The following is a 19362-nucleotide window of genomic DNA, read 5'->3' on the forward strand; positions in this document are numbered from 1 at the left end:
CAGGGATTCTGGGAGTTAAAGTCCACAAGTCTTAAAGTTCCCAAGTTTGACACCCCTGTGCTAGGGGAACCTTTACCTTTTACCTTTAAGTTCACCTATAAAAGCAGATGTAATTCTGAGAATATTTTCTCTTCTTGAATCATTTTTTTCTCTTTTTTCCGCTTTTATTTTGTTTCTCCATTCCACATTTGTATTAATTCTCTATTCTGCCCCTTAGGGCTATCCCTTAAAAACAGGAAATGCATCACTTTGCTTATCCGATCTTCGGAAGGAAGCAGGACCTTTTCTGTAGCAGCTTCCTTATTATGGAGCTTTCTCCCCGATGTGATTAGGCTAGTTTCTTCTTTTCATCCTATAAATGGCTGAGGAAGACATTGTTGTTCATTTGATCTTTAATAGTATATATTACTTTTGTACTGTATTAGTATGCCACCCATTCTCAAAGACTCTGTAATAGTTAATTGTACTTTATGACTTGATTACTAGGTCCTAGTTTTAATGTGCAAAAACATTTGTAAACTATAAGTACATATATTGTTTATATTGTTCTTCATGTGACTATTGTCCAGAGTGTCTACTGTGCAATAGAGTAGTGCATAAAGATTCCAATAAATAGGATTCTTGCAAGATGACTTCCTGGTGGGCTCTTTTCCTTTTAACTGCCAGTTGCATCCAATCACTATAAGAAAACAGAATACATAGCTGATATGTACTGTCTTCCTGTATTTGCTTCCATTAGAAAAGGAATGAGGTGCTTCTTGTTGTTGTTGTGCCATATCTGTCATCGGACATTGGACGTTATTTTATCAACAGCCACACGAAAAAGTGCTGCTGAGTTTTGAGTTTTAATGATGTGCGTTAGACAGGAAATAAACTCTCATAAATGTGTGCTATTTGGCACTCAATTCCATTTAGGGAGGCTATATATTTTGACCGAAACTGAAATGGACTAGTAGCGCTTAATAACTTTTAGAAAGAAGGAAGTCTCTCCTGGAAACCTTTTAAAAAGTTATTAATTCTTCCCAATGAACAAATTGGGAAAAGAGGATGTGGTGGCTCAGTGGCTAAGATGCTGAGCTTGTCAATCAGAAAGGTCAGCAGTTCAGCAGTTCGAATCCCTAGTGCCCCATAACGGAGTGAGCTCCCGTTACTTGTCCCAGCTTCTACCAACCTAGCAGTTCGAAAGCACGTAAAAATGCAAGTAGAAAAATAGGAACCACCTTGGTGGAAAGGTAACAGCGTTCCCTGAGCCTTTGGCATTTAGTCATGACCACGGAGAGGTCTTCGGATAGCAGTGGCTCTTCAGCTTTGAAACAGAGATGAACCAACTTCCCTAGAGTTGGGAACAACTAGCACATATGTGCAAGGGGAACCTTTACCTTTAATGAACAAATGCCACTTTTGCATGTTTTGATCTATTATTCTTTATTATTATTTCCCATATTCTAGGATGAAGTTTAAAGACATTGTGTATAACGAACTAAACACAAATTAAGCCCCTCAAGTATATCATTTCCCCTTTTAATTTGTCCATTTTTTGAAGAAAAAAATCTCAATGTTTCTTTTATCTCCCGTTGCCTCATGATGCTCCCATTTTCGAGGATTCCAGCATAGGAGACTTGGGTTGGGGGGGAGGGGGCAGGGGACTGAAAAGGGTATGGTTTAAATTTATAAGTTTTCCCTTCCTAAGTTAAAATTTTCAATTGCGAAATAAGGATATTGCATGGAAGAAAAAAGGGTCAATTATTTTTACTAAAATTTCTTTACTTAACAGTGGAAGGAGGGTTGTTGTTGTTGTTGTTTTTTCATTTCTCATGCCAAATGCCTTCTTGGTCTTCAGTAAGGAAGCCATCCACAGAAATATTCACCTGGAAAAGCTGAAAGATAAATGCTCCGAATAGAGATAAAGTAGAAGTAAACTTCGAGTAGCCCAAGTAAACAATGGCAGCCAAATGAGAGACTAGCAGTAAAGACACAGCTTTTAAACAAAAGGTTAACGGCCCGACATGTTTGCACCGAAACAAATGATTGTTTGTTTTAATTGGGTTTTATTCGTTTATAAAACATACATATATCATGACTGGGTTCCCATTAAAAAGTCCCCCTATGGCTTATAATAATAAAGTTTCGACAGACACACACACACAAAATTCACAGCCAAAAGAAGAGAAACTAAATCAGCACTAAATCGAAAAAGACGCAGGATGAAATGCCCGTATAAACTTTTATTTTAAAAAAAGGTGGGAGGGGGTGGTTGCTGTACAATAACATAACATCTTCGGGTCGCTACGATCCCCCTCCACCCTAGCCCGTACACTTTTGTTTCCAGCAGGATCCCCGGTTTTGGGGTTTTTAAAGCTTTCGGGAGAAACGCAGAGGCTGCCCAAAGAGGACGCCCTGCATTTTATTTCAGGGTGTTGTGTTGTTTCGGGGCAAATAGGGTGCTCTGGGGTGGAGATTCCGGTCAGCCTTCCCAGAAGTATAAAGGGCCCCCCTCTTGTCAGTCGCAGACTCCCCAAAGGGCGCGCGAACCCCAACTTCTCCTCCTCCTCCTCCTTCCCGAGGTCGCAAGAACCCCAGACGGAGGGATCGACGGGCGGAGATATGCAGATCAGCTGGGCGCTGATAGGTGATTCCCGGGCTTTACTCCACTTTGGCTCGGCCCCTGGTGGCAGCGTTTTATAAACAGGCGGCTCTCCCGCAAGGCACAACACAGTCCAAGCGGGCAGCTTCGGCTTGGAGAGGCGGCGGCGGCCGGAGTCTGACGAGGGCGGTGGGCTCTTCACTGGGCCCCCTTTTCTCCCGAGGCCGTTCTTGGCCTCTGCCTGGGCATAAGGCCATTCCTTTCCAACTTCAGCTACAGTGATAGCTAAGTTTGGAAAGACCAAACCGAGGGAAACCGCTGCCTCCTCCTTGCACCCCTCTAACCCCACACCCCGTATTTCTGTTTTCTGTACCTCGCTCTCATCTACTTCCACCTCTCCCTTTCTCTTGTGTTGCTTCTGCGCCTGAAAAGGGCTTGACAGCCTCCGCAACTGAGCAAAAGAGAGAGGAGAGGTGACCCCGGATTGCCATGGCTCGGTCTGCAACAGAACAACAAAACAGCCGAGGCTGTTGCGGTGAGTGCGCGATGGGCGGCCGGCAGGAGTGGGGGGCGATGGACTGGGCTTTAAGGGAACGGCAGCAGTGGGGAAAGCAGTCGAGGTTGCGCGCGTTTTGTGTTGGAAGGGGTTAAGCTGGAAGGTGGACCAAGGGCGCGCGACACGCAGGGAAGGCGCTTTTGCCCGGGCCGCGAGTGGGGCCACAGCGTGGAAGGATGGTCACGCGCCCGGTCTGCAAAAGAGAGGAACGGGAAGGAGGTGGGGGAGAGAAAAAGCACAATTCGAGTATCTAATGGACTGTCGGGAAGAGAAGAGGACTTTTCCTGTTGTGCGAAGTTAGGCTCCTGGCATAAGGGAACCCCGCTTCTTTACGAAATGGGGCTTAAATATTGGGGCACCGGAATGGAAATGGAATGTTGCTATAGGAATCCCTTTTGCTCTTATGATAGAAGAGGATGCTTCAGAGCAAGCCCTGGTGGACTGTTAAATAAGACATGACATTCGTATCTAGAGTGACACCAATGAAATTAATGTCCTCCTGCACATAGAAAATGATCTATGTGTGTGTATATATACATATACATACATACATACACACACACACACGTAAACTAGGGATATATATATATAGTGGTGGTTCAGTGGCTAAAATGCTGAGCTTGTTGATCAGAAAGAGTGGTTCAAATCCCTACTGCCGCGTAATGTAAGGGAGTGAGCTCCCGTTATTTGTCCCAGCTTCTCCCAGCCTAGCAGTTCGAAACCATGTAAAAATGCAAGTAGAAAAATAGGGTTTGGTGGGAAGGTAACAGCGTTCTGTGTGCCTTTGGCGTTTAGTCATGCCGTAGCCGCTTAGTCATGACCAATGAGACGTCTTCGGTTACCATTCCCAAATGGGATGTTCTCTACCAGAAAATTGAGTTTATACAGTTGCTTTTATGTCCTTGGGACTACCTTCTACATTAAAATGAAGGTAGGTAAACCCAGTTATCCCTTCTAAATTTGATTGTGTATGTACAGTGTAAGTACAGCACCTAGAAATAGCATTTGTGATGAAGGATATATAGAGATGGAATGGGAGTAATGGAGATGATCAGGACCTCATAATATGTTGACTAGCAAAAGATATTATAAGGCACATAATAAACTTACTATTAAAAGATGGCAATTATTTCTTGAAATATTCATATTGGGTCAAGCTACCTCGGTAGTAGAAGTAAACTAAATATTCATCAGATTCAAATTAATTCTTTAAAAGAAGATTCTGAGCAATGATGGTAATAACAAACACTTTGCAGTCAATAATTTACCATTTACCTGTGTTCATTACAGTGCTTTGTTCTTTCCATTCTAGAATCCTGTATTAGCTATTTGACATCTGCAAAAGTCCTTCTATACTTTGGACATGCCCTGTCCACTTGGGTAAGTGAAATAAAACCACAGGAATTTGCATTTGATTTCAGGGTGATTGATATGTATTACAATTATTTGGATACATGTGCATTTATATTACTAGATTATATTTAGCAAAAATACATCAGCTAAATTATGCTCTGGGATAAATTGTGAAATCACTTCTTTGGGATGCTACAATTAGGACTAGATTCTGAACTTTCTAATGTATGGATAAAACCCATGATTCACTGATTTTAAAGAATCTCATACAGTTGTTGAATGGTAGGTCCAGATGCAGCCATAGTACTTAAGGGTAGATCTTTTGAAATGGGTGGACCTAAACTTAATCATTTATGAATTTGTTCCCTTGGTTTTAATATATCTAAAAAGATATATATTTAATATATCTAAGAAAGTCATTGGCTGGTCTCAACCTACTAAGTACAAACTAAATTGAACTTTGCATCTGATTTGAGGCATTTTATTCTGTTTGACAAGTTTCCATTTTTTTCAGGCAATGCTTGCAACTCAATCATCAATGGATTTAATTCTCTTTTAGTAACTTTTGATATTCTGTGGATAAGAAGTTTGAGGTTTTGTATTGTAAATAAAAACTACTTGTAGAAATTAATTGTTGGATTTGCAACACATTTTTGAGGAAGCAGATTTTTTTTAAAAAAGCAGATAGAATACATTGCATTTCCGAGCAACAGTTTAAAACAGCAGTTGGTAATTTTTATGTGAGCTTTGCTACTGATTTTTTAGAGTTATGTTGATTATTATGAATTGTAACCTATTAATGTTTAACGCTAAATCTTATAATCTTCAGAATTTTAGAAGAGTGTTTGTTTTCACTTATTATATTAAATGTTCACTTATTGCATCTTTTCCTGCTTTGTTCTACATTTGAATAAAAAGTTTATTTTTTCACTGCAGTAGTAAGACAGCTTACATGAAAAATATCTGATTGGTAACAATATTGGACTTAAGAAAAAAATTATTTACTCAATCTACTTTTAACCTTTTTTTCTATTTAAAAATACTCAAGTAAATTAGAAACAACATTCAAAATATAGCCTACATTTAAAATATGCTTAAAAGTATGTATGAGAGAGAGATGAGAAATAGTATTAGGTTGATGAACATGACTCCTACATTTTGATTTAAATCTGGCTTGATTGTAAAGTGACTAATTATGGTAACAACTTAATATAAAAGCATTATATATAGTGTGACTGTTCAGCTCTCTGATAGTAGTGCTTAAAATTTAAAATCATGGCCATCCTCATTAAGATGTCCAAAAGATGTCTATCATTTTATCATTATCATAATAATGTTTGATATATCACTTTTCCTCTTATTAAAATTAACAATGACTGTAACAATAGCATATTTGATTGTCTCTTGATTTAATGAATTATATGACTAGTACTATGATCTAATAAGGAATTAAGCATTATTTATTTCATTGGATTGCCTTTTGGAATTTAGAATTATGGCATAATTTTAAATGGCTATGTAGTTCATATACCAGAATATATTTATAAAAAGTTCTGCTTAATTCATTAATGATCGCTTACACTCATTCATGATAATATTGTCTGCTTAAATCATTTTTTCTTTCTTAAATAGAAAGAAATAGGCAAATAAATACTTTTGTAAAATAGCTAACCTTTTATAACCATTAGTTAAATTAAGAAGCTTAGAAATACTGCAATTTCAGTAAATATCAATATTGTTGATTTAGCTATTAAGTTATTTATTAATTAGGAAGTAAACTCTTGCAGAACTTAAACAATAGCAGGCTTACATCTTGAGTTAAAAACTTTGGCTTCTACTTCATGGCAAAGTCAAAAGTAATTACATTTTCAGAGCCCAATGAATCTGCTTCCTTATTAGACAAGTGGTAACTTCATTAAATTATGGTCACTTAATTTAAGTGCATATAAAATAGATTGGGCCAATTTCATATACTGTATAACACTTGGCTAGATTCCCAATGAGGCACTTATAGTGTAAACGCACTTGCCTTATTCTCAAAAGTTTATGAGAGGCCGAGTGAAGGGTATTTCGAAACCTTGTTTTTCCTCAATGCTAGTCACATTAATAATGCCCTCTTGTTTTCTAGAGTTCATTGTCACCAGATTATCATTTCTTTGATTTATGATTGCTTGCATTCAGGCATTTCAATATGAGCAACTTTGGTATTATCATTAGTTACTGGATTTTTTTGTTGCTAACGGAAGGGCATGCACACATTCAGAGAGGCTGTGTAAAATATTAACATTGTAAAATAAATGGCCATTAGAGATATCAGTTGACCAGTCTTGTTTTGTCATTGTCAGTTCATTCAGTGATTTTATTAGGTATTGAGTTAATGGAGTCAGAATCAATTATTCCTGTATTTTTCATGGACAGAACAGTGGAATGTTAATTGATTGTAGAAGAGCTAATTATTATTTAGGACTTGTAAGAAAACACAAAAGTTGACAGAACAACTGACACCGCCCCATGTGCGTGAGACGGGCAATCTTTAAGTTCAAGAAATAAATAAATAAAAATTCCTGCCAGCCTAGACATTAAGAGATGGTGTATTTTATCAGTGAGGAGGATGCAAGTCTTAAGAGAGTCTTTCCTAAGATGATGGGTTCCAGGTATTTTGAGAGTCACAATTTCTGGTGGACATGCAATCCAAAGATATTAATGTTATAATTGTAGTTTGCTTGAAGGTTATTTGTTTGTTTGTTTTCAGTGCAGAGAAAGTTCACAATGCAGCAAATATAAAAAATAGTAAATATAATAACAAAAGGGCTCAGTGGCTAAGACGCTGAGTTTATCGATCAGAAACTTTGGCACTTTGGCAGTTCGAATCCCTAGTGCCGCATAACGGAATGAGCTCCCATTACTTGTCTCAGCTTCTGCCAACCTAGAAGTTCGAAATCATGTAAAAATGCAAGTAGAAAAATAGGGACCACTTTGGTGGGAAGGTAACAGCGTTTAGTGCACCTTCAGTTTTTAGTCATGCCGGCCACATGACCATGTAAACGTCTTTGGACAGTGCTGGCTCTTCGGCTTTGAAATGGAAATGAGCACCACCCCCTAGAGTCAGGAACAACTAGCACATATGTGCAAGGGGGACCTTTACCTTATAAATAAAAATTATATAAGAACTGTTCTATCCTTGACCTACGACCGGTCTGCCCTGCCTGACAGCTAGCAACAGCCAAGTCGCGCCTGATTGGCTAAGACGCGGCTTGGCTGAGCGCAGGCTGTTTAGTTCGTCCCCATTGGCTGCCCTGCTTGACAGCTCCATATAAATAGCTGTCAAGCAGGGAAGGTGCTGAATCTCTCCTGTATGTAGTTTTGACTGTGCCTGTTGCAATAAACCGTTCTAATTCTCCTCAGACGTGTCAAGCCTCATTCCTACACCTAGATTACAATAAGAACCTTCTCTCTCACTCTGAAAGCTTGTCAGACATGAGTAGGTTTATTGTGAAAAAATGAAAGGAAAACAAGGTGTTCCCTAGCAAAGTACCACTGGCTAAAAAAAAGCACACCTCCAGCCTTCAATTTGTATGTATATCATTGATGATACTAGCAATGGTCTCCCCGTTTAGATGTTCATATTAATTAGTGTATTAGATAGATGATGATAGATGATAGATAGATAGATAGATAGATGATAGATAGATAGATAGATAGATAGATAGATGATAGATAGATGATAGATAGATGATAGATAGATAGATAGATAGATAGATAGATAGATAGATAGATAGATAGATAGATAGATGATTGATAGATAGATAGATAGATAGATGATAGATAGATAGATAGATAGATAGATAGATAGATGATAGATAGATGATGATGATGATGATAGATAGATAGATAGATGATAGATAGATAGATAGATAGATAGATAGATAGATAGATAGATAGATAGAGAGACACAGACAGACAGACAGACAGACAGACAGACAGACCAAGATTTTAAAAAATCTAACATTATATAAATAAAAGTATGAATCTTTAGACTGTGATATAAACCCACCCCTATACTCTAGTGGCAGAATAGAACAGAATATGTATCCTGTTCTCAAGATTCTATAACCAATCCCTTTTTTCAGTTTTAATGAATCTAATTACTAAGACGGTTTGGGAATCTAGCCATTTTAGATAAGAGAGGCTGCTAGAGACCTGAAAATGTAATATATACATATTGAGGTGCTACAGTAGTATGTTTTGCTATTTTATTGATGTTTATTTTGAATGTTGTGTATCATCTTGCAATCTGCCCAAAGTTTTCTAATTATTTGCAGATTTTAAAAAGCACTGAATAATTAAACATATTGTATTCATTCTAGGGGGATCGTATGTGGCATTTTGCAGTGTCTGTCTTCCTGGTTGAATTATATGGAAACAGTCTGCTCCTAACTGCTGTTTATGGATTGGTTGTGGCAGGATCAGTTCTTCTTTTAGGTGCCATTATTGGAGACTGGGTAGACAAGAATTCAAGGCTCAAAGGTTAGTAGCGTCATACAATATTGAAGAATATTTGCATATAATAAGGGAAATCTAAATCACAAAAAAAGCATAGAATTTGCTGAAACAATTGTGTCAGTGCCAAGCTTTTAATTACAGTATGCCTAATTTAAAGTGTGCCCTTTTGGCTAGTTGCACCTAATTAAGCTTGAAAAACTTTACCAGACTTACTGACCATCCTAAAATAGAATGCTCGGATACATAGCCAAAGATTTCCCTAAAGTTTCAAAGATAGTTGATTTTGGAAGGCTCTGAAAAGACTACAGGAAAGCCATTTACATAGAAGACCACATGAAAGCCATGGGCTAGACTGGTAGATTAAACAAACAAAATGTGGTAAACCATTTTTTGTATTACTGCCAAGAAAAATTAATGGTCATCTTCATCAAGCACCAGATACCAAGCTTGATTTAAAAGAGACTTTTTTTCTCTCTAATGCAAAATTAAAAGTTTACATCCCAACTTCAAAAAAAAACAACCTAGTTCTATTAACATTGATGTAAAGAATTGCACAGAGTAAGTGTCTCGTTCAGAATGGCTATGCAAATAACAAATGGACTGCCCAGTCATATCTATGTTTACTTATTTTTCAAGAATTACAGACTTCACTGGAATTTACTCCATAATGAGGCACAGCTCTGTAGGATCTGCAACTACTTTAGAATAGTAATTTGAACTGTTTATTAAAAATGCACAGTAGGGACGCTACCTTATACTTCTGTGGCTTCTGTAATTATGTTATGCACTCTTCAGAATTAATGTGTTTAAGTTATTAATACGACTTAAATCTTGTCTAAGCATTTGACTAAATACTTCACAAATAATTATCTTGTCTAAGCAAAGCTAATTTTGAATAATTAATGCCCATTAGATGTAAACATCAACTACTCAAGCTGGGTGTTTCCTCCTTGATAGTAGCATTAGCAATTTGAAGATGATGCCTTCACACCAGGAAGGGACCGTCCATTGTCTAGTGCCGTTTAAGCATTAATGCAAAGATGAATGTCTCACTCTCTTTTACCTGTTAAATCCATATTTAGGACATTGGCCTAAAAATGTTGCCTTGAAAACAGATGTAAACATCTTGATATAATAATAAACTGAAATATTTCCTATTTTAAGTATTGACATTGTGCACCCTTTCCCTTTCTTTTCTCCTAAACAGTGGCCCAGACGTCCTTAATTGTGCAGAATGCATCAGTCATTTTGTGTGGCATCCTTCTCATGATCGTCTTCCTGTTTAAAGCGCAACTTTTAAATTTGTATCAAGGATGGCTTCTTGTAAGTGCACAGAACTTAAAAACATTTATACAAAGTACTTTGCTATTTATACAAAGTACTTTGCTATTAGCTGTTCTCTGAAAAATATATTCATGTTTTGTAGTCATTTTCAAGCTTTAGGTAGATGTCTATGGAGATTCTCAGTCATCCAGGTTATGGTTGTCCCAAAGGTGCTTTTTGAAGAGGCAACTGGACTTTCTGGTTTTTCTTTGAAGACGTTTTGCTTCTCATCCACAACTGAAAAAGTTTCTTGGATGAGAAGCAAAACGTCTTCAAAGAAAAACCAGAAAATCCAGTTGCCTCTTCAAAAAGCACCTTTGGGACAAGTTTTAGGCATGTTTTTAATCAGCTTTAAGCTTTAGTGTGGGTTAATTGTCAACGCTTATACAGTCAACTCCATTTACGCCCCTAAAGCCTTTGAAATTTAATGTTACTACAACATGAGTACCAATAGCAAAGTACTAATTGCAAATGTAGATATACTGATTATTAAAAAGAGTGAGAGATCAGGACTGCAAAAAATTCAGACAGCTACAGTGTTTTATATTATGGTATCTAGTCGTTTTTGCAGCCAGCTTGATATCCTTAAGCAGAGGGATTATATCAAGCTATGCTATGGCTTACTATAACTGCTGTTTGTTGACTAAGGCACATTGGTTCATTTTACATATTACGTTAAGCTATATACCAAGGTTTATAAATCACAATTAGATGTAGTTACAAAATATCTTCGCTAGATTCACTATGGAATAATTACAATGTGGTTGAATCCAGAGAATTGCCCATGAAAAGAAGGAGCAGGTTCTGGATTTCCTGTCTTCCTTTTCCTAGCCAGCCCCCAGAAATCCTCACAAATCCTGTCTTATAGTTACAGGATCATAGAAATAGAAAGCATGGCTTGGAGCATTCTAAGGACAAAGAAGACAGAGGGTGTCTCTGATTTTCTTCAAAAGTCTTTCATCCTGCCAAATGAAAACAGATCTCATTCAGAAAGGTCTTTAGAATCTCTTGGAGATGTTTTTGAAGAGGACTTTGGGGCTATGGGTTAAAGGAATAGTAGGGAGATCAGTTTATGTTTGGCTCCCTATGTGGCCAAATATCTTGAGATGTAAAATTCATATAAAACACAGCAGTTCAGGTGGGAAAGTTGATTTAAATAGTGGGAGGAAGGCCTTACTTTCTTACCTGTTCCATAAACAGGTTGTTTCTATTTCCATTTCAGACCTTGTGCTATATTCTAGTCATCTCAATAGCAAACATTGCAAATTTGGCCAGTACAGCCACAGCAATCACCATACAGAGAGACTGGGTTGTTGTTGTTGCTGGTGACAATAGAAGCAAATTAGCAGGTAAGATATATTTGTTTACCTTATTTTATTCCGTGTGACTGACTTAAAAGAGCAATTGAATTCCACACATTTTGCTGGATTACAGCAAGAGAACATGACTTTAGATTTCTTTTCCAGATCTTTTTTTTTCTAGTTTGGATAAAACAACAGATCAGAGAATTATATAATTTCTATGAATAATTAGTCATTATAGTTTCATCAAGATTTAGCAAACAAATTGTAATACTCCTTAAAATCACTTTTTTTGCAAAACAATATTGTTTCCATTGTTCATCAGTCAAATCAATTTATGTAGATACCTATTCAACATGCAAATCTGGATGGTATATACAGTTAAAAACAACAAATGCTCATCGTCATCCAAAGAATAAAATATAAATTGTATTGTGCCAGAATCAGCTCTAACAATTAATTAAGATAGGCTCTCAAACTCCTCCTTACTTAATGCCTGTGGAGAAACCCAATCACCAGAGCCTTTCAGAAGGGGGGGCAGAATTGGGGCAATATGGATTCTGGGAAGAATGCTGTTCCCTGGGGCAGGCATAGAGACAAAAAGGCACATCTCCTGGTCCCACCAGATGACCATGCTTAAATGATGGAACTTGTAGCATGCCGTCTCAGTATATATCAGACAGGCGGAGGTATTTGGATGCGGTCAATTCTGCAAATATCTAAGTCCATTCTACTTGCACCAAATAAGATACCTTCGTGCCGCTTCTTCTATGGAAAGAAGGGTAATTTGTGTTGCAAACTGACAACAGCAGTTCTTGAGTTCTAGTCCTAAGCATTTTGAGTTGTAGTGGTAACTGAATAAGGACTGAAATAGAAGTAATATGCTTCAAATTACCCCACAGTTTTTTTATTGTTGAAACTAAAAGTCCAAATAACCTTCAGATATACACTGAATTGCAACTAATTGTTATATAGCATGATGCCAAATTCTTTGTGCTCTACATTTTTATTCTGATTGCAAAAATCATTAATTAAGAATATATTTATGTGGACATATGGTATCCAGCTATTCCATTTTTAATAAATGCTCTGAAAGATTCCAGACGCTGCCCAATGCAAATATGGACACACACAGAGAGACTAAATGATTAAAAGGGTATGGTGTGAGAAGGGAACAGACAATTAAAATTGTGTCCTGTTTACTATTTAAAACTAAGTTACATGTTTCATAGAGTCATGCACTATTTGCTGCAAGAAGTTACCATTTTACATCATAGGTAGGTAGTGAAATGTTGCTATGCTCCTAAAAATATTTCCAATTTACATATGTAACAAGCATGGTTAGATTGGAAATAACCAGTAGACTACTGAAATTAGGGGAAATTGTGCTTTTTTTTCTTCTATAATAGTTGGGATTTTTTTTCTATTTGTAGTCAACCCAAAATGTTGAATGATGGAAATTTGAAAGGTGGATAAAAGGATGTGCTTTTTATGCAACATTAGTTAAATGCTAGAATTTGATGAAACACAATGTGATAATAATATATAAAATATTACTTATCTGGTTCCGGTTTAATGTGAGTAAGGAGACTTCAAGATAGGCATAATATCTTTGCAGTGATACTAGTTTAGATAATTCATTCTTTTGTGAATGAATGCATACAACTTGCTTTTTTATATGTGAAACTTATTTAACACATTTTATATAGTTCTCTAGGAAGGTTTATGAAAGAATATAAATATTGTTTATTTATATTATATATAAAAATTTATTTATATTATTATAAATATTCATACTAAGCCAAATATGTATGCAGCGAGGTTTAAAAAGTTAAAACCAAGTGTAAAATTAGACAAAAACCCAGGGAAGAATCAAAATACCATATTTTTCAGAGTATAAGACGCACCTTTTTCCCTTCAAAAAGAGGCTGAAAATCTGGGTGCGTCTTATACACTGAATACAGCATTTTTTTTCCTTCTGAAACCCCGCCCCTTCACCAAAATGGCAGTTCATATAGCTTTTAGGAGGCTTTCAGAGAGCTGCTGGGGGCTGGGGAAAGCCGAAATGAGCATTATTTGCTCGTTTTCGCCACACCCCAGGAGCACTCTACAAGCCTTCTAAGGGCTATTCATGCCTTTTTTTTTTTTAAAGGGCCCATTTTCACTAAAAACAAGCCGTTTTGGGGAGGTTTGCAGAGTGCAAAAACCTTTTTTTAGTTTGCCTCTTCAAAAGCTTGGTGCGTCTTAACTCTGAAAAATACAGTAATCAATGCTAGGATTTAAGAAAAGATTAAAATTCTAAGACAAAGCCTAAAAAATAGTATTCCTTTCTCTTCAGTAATTGTTTTATTGCAGTAGAACATGTGAATAATATATTATGAAATACATATATTAGCTGGGCATAGTAGTATAAGCTAGAAATTGTTCATACATAATAGCTCAGATAATTTGAAACTTTAAAGATAAGAAAAAAGTTTATTTCAGTGTTAAATATAAGTTATAAAAAGTTGATAAATATAAGAATTGTTTAAGTTGTACAGCTAAAATGAGTGTAGCATTGATAGACAATCGCAAAAAAAATGATAGTACAATATATAAAAGGTTTCTAGCTTAATACTAAATACTCAGGTCCCCCTTGTATTACTGTTGAGATTATTTATAAATGTTAACAAAACTAAAAACACAATAAAAAGAAAAAGGAGCTCCTTGGCAAAGTAAGCAGTTCTTCAGCCAGCCTCATAAAAACCACCACGGCTCAGGAGCCAAAAATGATTCCTGAAACTGCCTTTCATCATGTGGGTGTGGCACAAAAAGAGAGTTATTTTTGTGACATTGTCCAGTACTAACTTCTGCATTTGCTTATAGATATGAATGCTACCATACGAAGGATTGATCAGTTGACCAACATCTTGGCTCCTATGGCCGTGGGACAAATAATGACCTTTGGTTCACCTGTGATAGGGTGTGGGTTCATTTCTGGCTGGAACTTGATCTCCATGTGTATAGAATATACACTGCTCTTCAAAGTGTACAAGAAGACGCCTGCTTTGGCTCACAAGACTGGTTCAAAGGCTGAAGAGTCAGAACTGAAGCAGCTCAATGTAGAGAAAGGTAAAAGGATTTCAGAAATTATCCTTGATCAAATATCAATGAAATCATGCACTTGTGCATACTTCCTTGTCATTTTAAGTTCATCAGAGATCATTGTACCTTCTGTTTCCTTATACTTTTAAAAATCCATTCCAAGATTTGGAAAAACCAGTAAGGCAATGGCACTCCTGCTGCTAAAGCACTTGACACTAATGGTTTGTTTGACATACCCAAAGCGCTAAGTGAGAAGAGCAGAAATGGGGAAAGAGAAGCATTTGGTGCTTTCCCATTTCTTTCTAATGAACGGGGGGGGGGATCTTTCCTGCTATGCTGTGAGAACCAGTTTTGACCTGTCAGTCAATTGTTTTACAACCTGCTTTGACTGAGGACAGAGCTCTAAAGTTTCTTGCTAACAGCATGTCTGTCGTTAATGGGTGCAAATTTGTTTGCTTGAATGGGCGATCCTTATCTGCTGCTTCTTTCTGCAGATGGCGAATCGAAGGGTACCGAAGGAGTCCAGTTAATTCACAAGAAAGAGAGCGCTGTTTCTGAGCCTGAACAGGAAAATGCTAGCTGTCTTTCTCGCATGGCTGAGCCCTTCAGTACATTCCGTGACGGATGGGTTTCCTACTATAACCAGTCAGTGTTCCTTGCAGGTCTGGCCCTGGCGTTCCTTTACATGACCGTCCTCGGCTTTGACTGCATTACTACTGGCTATGCATACACTCAGGGACTGAGTGGCTCCACTTTAAGCTTATTAATGGGGGCCTCTGCCTTAACTGGAATCCTGGGAACAGTAGCCTTCACTTGGTTACGTAACAAATGTGGGTTAATCCGCACAGGCATCATCTCTGGAATTGCCCAGCTGTGTTCTCTTGTTTTATGCGTGATCTCCGTGTTCACACCAGGAAGTCCTTTGGATCTCACTGTTTCCCCATTCGCTGACATCAGTGCTAGGCTGTTTGAAAGCAATCCATTACCCACCTTGGCACCCGATGGTGATTTCCTTGAAATGGCTTTTACCACTGAAATGCCTGCTTTGATTAATGCAACGTCTTCTGATCCAGGATTAGCTCCCAGCCCAGAGTCTCTCATCTCCGTTAGCCTTCTGTTCGCGGGAGTCATTGTAGCAAGAGTTGGTACGTACATTCCAATATAAAATACTCATGGTACTTCTTTGAACACAGATCTATACTTCTCTAGTAGTTGTGGGACCTGTCATAAATCGTATATTAAATCTAGATTTTCAAGATGGTCTCCAGATATAGTTGTATTACAAGTTATGGTGTATTGGATTGCAACTTCTATAGCAGTGATGGCGAACCTTTTTTGGCTCACGTGCCACAAGTGGGGGGAGCGCAGGGGGGTCGAATGCGGGCGTGCCGCACCCATAATGCAACGCGCAACCCCCCCCCAGTGCGCATGCGTGCAAAACGCACGAAACCCCCCCCCCATTTTTACATTTTTTTTTGCCCTCCCCATGCTCCAGGGGCTTTATAGGAGCCTGGGGAGGGCAAAAAGAGCCTCCCCCGCCCCCCCCTGGAGGCCCTCCGGAGGCTTCAGGGACTGTCCAGAGGCTTCCCTGAAGCCTTCGGAGTGCTTAAAACCACCCTCCGAGCAAACCAGAAGTGACTTCCGGGTTGCTTGGAGGGTGGTTTTAAGCGCTCCGAAGGCATCAGGGAAGTCTCGGACGGTCCCTGAAGCCTTCGGAACGCTTAAAACCACCCTCCGAGCAACCCGGAAGTCAGGACTTGCTTCCCATCCAAACCACAGTTGAAGAAGATTTTATTGATAAAAAGCTTTTAACACAATGTTTCTTTGTACAGCTAATTCAGAATCAAGTCTTGCCGCATATAGTTGGGGGGGGGGGGGGATTAAGCATGGGAATGTATCCTAAATTGTCTTATTCTCGTAAACAAATCCAACATAAGTAAAATGGACTAATAATTATTATAAATCTCCTTGGTGCAGAAATAGCACCATCACAGTTGCTGGGTATATGCAAGTGTAGCCTGCATTGCAGAAAGAAGAGCAATGGAAGTGGTTATCTTATTTCCATAGCCCAGCCTTTTTCCATCAGAACTGTTCTGACTGGAAGATTGGAGCAGAATGTTTCCATTGTATATATTTTCAAAATGGGATGGCAAGGCTTTTAACTGGGGGAAAAAGGATTTGTTTGCAGTATAGAGATCTGTGCTTGTTCAACAAGTGTTCTTCTGTGTCTCCTGCCTTGCCTCGGCTGGAATTAAATACCTTTTTCCTTTTATTTGCTTTGTCTAGGCCTTTGGTCTTTTGACCTGACAGTCACACAATTGATTCAGGAAAATGTGATAGAGTCCGAAAGAGGTATCATAAATGGTGTCCAAAACTCCATGAATTACCTTCTGGATCTGCTGCATTTCATCATGGTTATTCTGGCTCCTAACCCTGAAGCTTTTGGACTGCTAGTAATCATATCTGTTTCCTTCGTCGCAATGGGTCATATCATGTACTTCCGTTTTGCCCATAAAAGCTTGGGAAGGAACGTCATTCTTTGCTGTACTCCTGAGTTAAAGTCAGTTGCCAATGAGCCTCCAAATTCTGATGAATCCAATGCGTAAGAGGATTTTGCCTCCTCCAGGTGTTTTTTTCCAGTCCATGTTGACTGCCATGCTTTATTATGGGTCAGAAGCAGTTGGCACCTTCTAAAATGGTATTCCTTTCCAGCACTCAGGCCCACAATCTACCTAGTTTTCCTTTGCCTTTGGGCAGGTAACCAAGTATGGATTTTTACCAGGTGCAAGAGATGCACTTATTTATTTAAGAGGATATCTCCTCAAGAGTTAAAAGTTTAATTTCTTTTTTTTTAAAGGCAGTTGACTAGGACATAACTTCAATTTTTTTCAAATACACAATTACTATTGGTTGGAGTGGGTTGGAGATTAACAACTTAAACAAAATATGCTCTTATGTGTAATATGATTAGTGGGTGTTATTGTTTAATGCAGCATAGATGTGCAGTTTTTTTTAAAGAAATACTAGATGTGAGGAAAACATACAAATCAAAGACAGCAAAGTTTCCTGATCGATAAATCTGTCAAATGTGCCTTTAAACAAACAAACAAGACCTCTTTTCTGTGAAGTTACTTCTAGTTCAGTTTTGGAGTAACATCTGGGTTACTTTAGTGTATTATCTGAATAAGAAATAATGCAAAATAGTATAGAATATGTATGTAGCACTTCATAGGAGGCAAGATTAACATAGCATAGACCAAAGCTATTTATATAAGACAGTATAGCATTGTAAAACATAAGGGGGAAGTATTTTTGGTTTTATAAATTTTCAGTAACATGCTTAATAAGCCTTGGTTTCATAGTATTAAAGGCCAGATATATGAGATGAGAGAACTAGGTTGTGTATGTGTGTGTGTGTTAATGAGAGAGTGTAAGGGAGAAGAAAGATACAATCTCTTTTTTCAAAATTATTTAAAACACAAAATTGCAACCATTTATTTTACAATAGCACCCCTGATATCTAGAAGAAATCAAGAATACGCCACGAGCAACTCCTTTGTATAAAACCCATTTCAAATGACTACGAATTGACAAAAAACGTAATTTGTTTCCTAGATGAACAATGTAAGACATGTATTAATTTTGTGTGTATGCCTATCTTATGTATGTCAGTAATTTGGAGAAATAAGCTGTGTAACCTGTGAACACATGATTAATAGTTTAATCATTATTAAAGTAAAAGCATGTCCCTGATCATAGACTTGCTATCAAAAGGAAGCATAACAGTATTTGTACTATCAAACAGCTTCTGGGCAGCACTGATGTTGACAACTACAAATACATGTTGGGGCAAGATTTTGATGAAGACCAGCAGTGGTGCATATACCTTCTGTCCAGTGATAGAATTAGTGTAGCTCTACTGTGCTAATCAGCCAGCGTGGTTTGCATTTAGAAGAAAGGTCAGCATGTAGAGTCCTGCTTCACTTTACACCACTGAATTAGGGTACATCTGTATAGTTTTAAATGTTTTACAGAACTAATACCCTTATGCACTCTGGTTTTTAAAAAACTTTTATACCCTAGCTTACTAAAAAAAATACTATTTTAAATAAGTTTAAATTGGTTTGGGATGTTTGTGTGTATGTGTATTTTTTAAAAACTTGTTAATGTATAAGCAAACATTGATAATCAGTAGTGATCGACAATGCCATCTATGTATGAATTGCTTTTGGAGACATTTTATGGTATACAACAATGAGTACAAAGCTTTTTACAGTAAGTTTTATGCACTTTTGTGGAAATTGCAGTAACAATGCTACAAGCACTTTGCTTTAAAATAGAATTGAATCCTCTTACTCTACTCTGGAGTTTTTCTAACTGTAATTTTCAACTTCTGTTTGTTAAATATTTGTAAAATATTTGTATGCATAAATATAAACTATTTTTCACATTTTTGCCTTTTCTTCATTTGGGTAACAAGTTTTGCACGCAATACAGTTAATCCCATATCTGAAATTAAATGGCGATTCACAAGACCTGAGTTTAGAATTTTCTCTAGAACTCTTAAACTGAAACTGAACTTTATACACAAATAAAATGCAGATATGATTGCTTCCAGCATAATAAATTGTAGATAAATCTCATTGATTTTTGAGAGA

The 19362-nt window shown here is 37.4% G+C and overlaps 1 protein-coding gene across 1 annotated transcript; it reads left to right on the top strand.

The window, feature by feature from the left end:
• The first annotated feature begins 2716 nt into the window (after positions 1–2716).
• On the top strand, positions 2717–19154 carry SLC40A1 (solute carrier family 40 member 1). The gene is made up of 8 exons (XM_081935266.1): positions 2717–3119; positions 4453–4520; positions 8861–9020; positions 10204–10319; positions 11542–11668; positions 14486–14731; positions 15199–15849; positions 16991–19154. Exons 1-8 carry the CDS (start codon positions 3074–3076, stop codon positions 17308–17310), a joined length of 1734 nt encoding a protein of 577 aa, XP_081791392.1. The 5' UTR covers positions 2717–3073; the 3' UTR covers positions 17311–19154.
• Positions 19155–19362: the final 208 nt, after the last annotated feature.

The sequence above is a fragment of the Natrix helvetica genome, assembly GCF_964273705.1.
Source record: "Natrix helvetica genome assembly, chromosome: 1".
Taxonomy (NCBI): Eukaryota; Metazoa; Chordata; class Lepidosauria; order Squamata; family Natricidae; genus Natrix; species Natrix helvetica.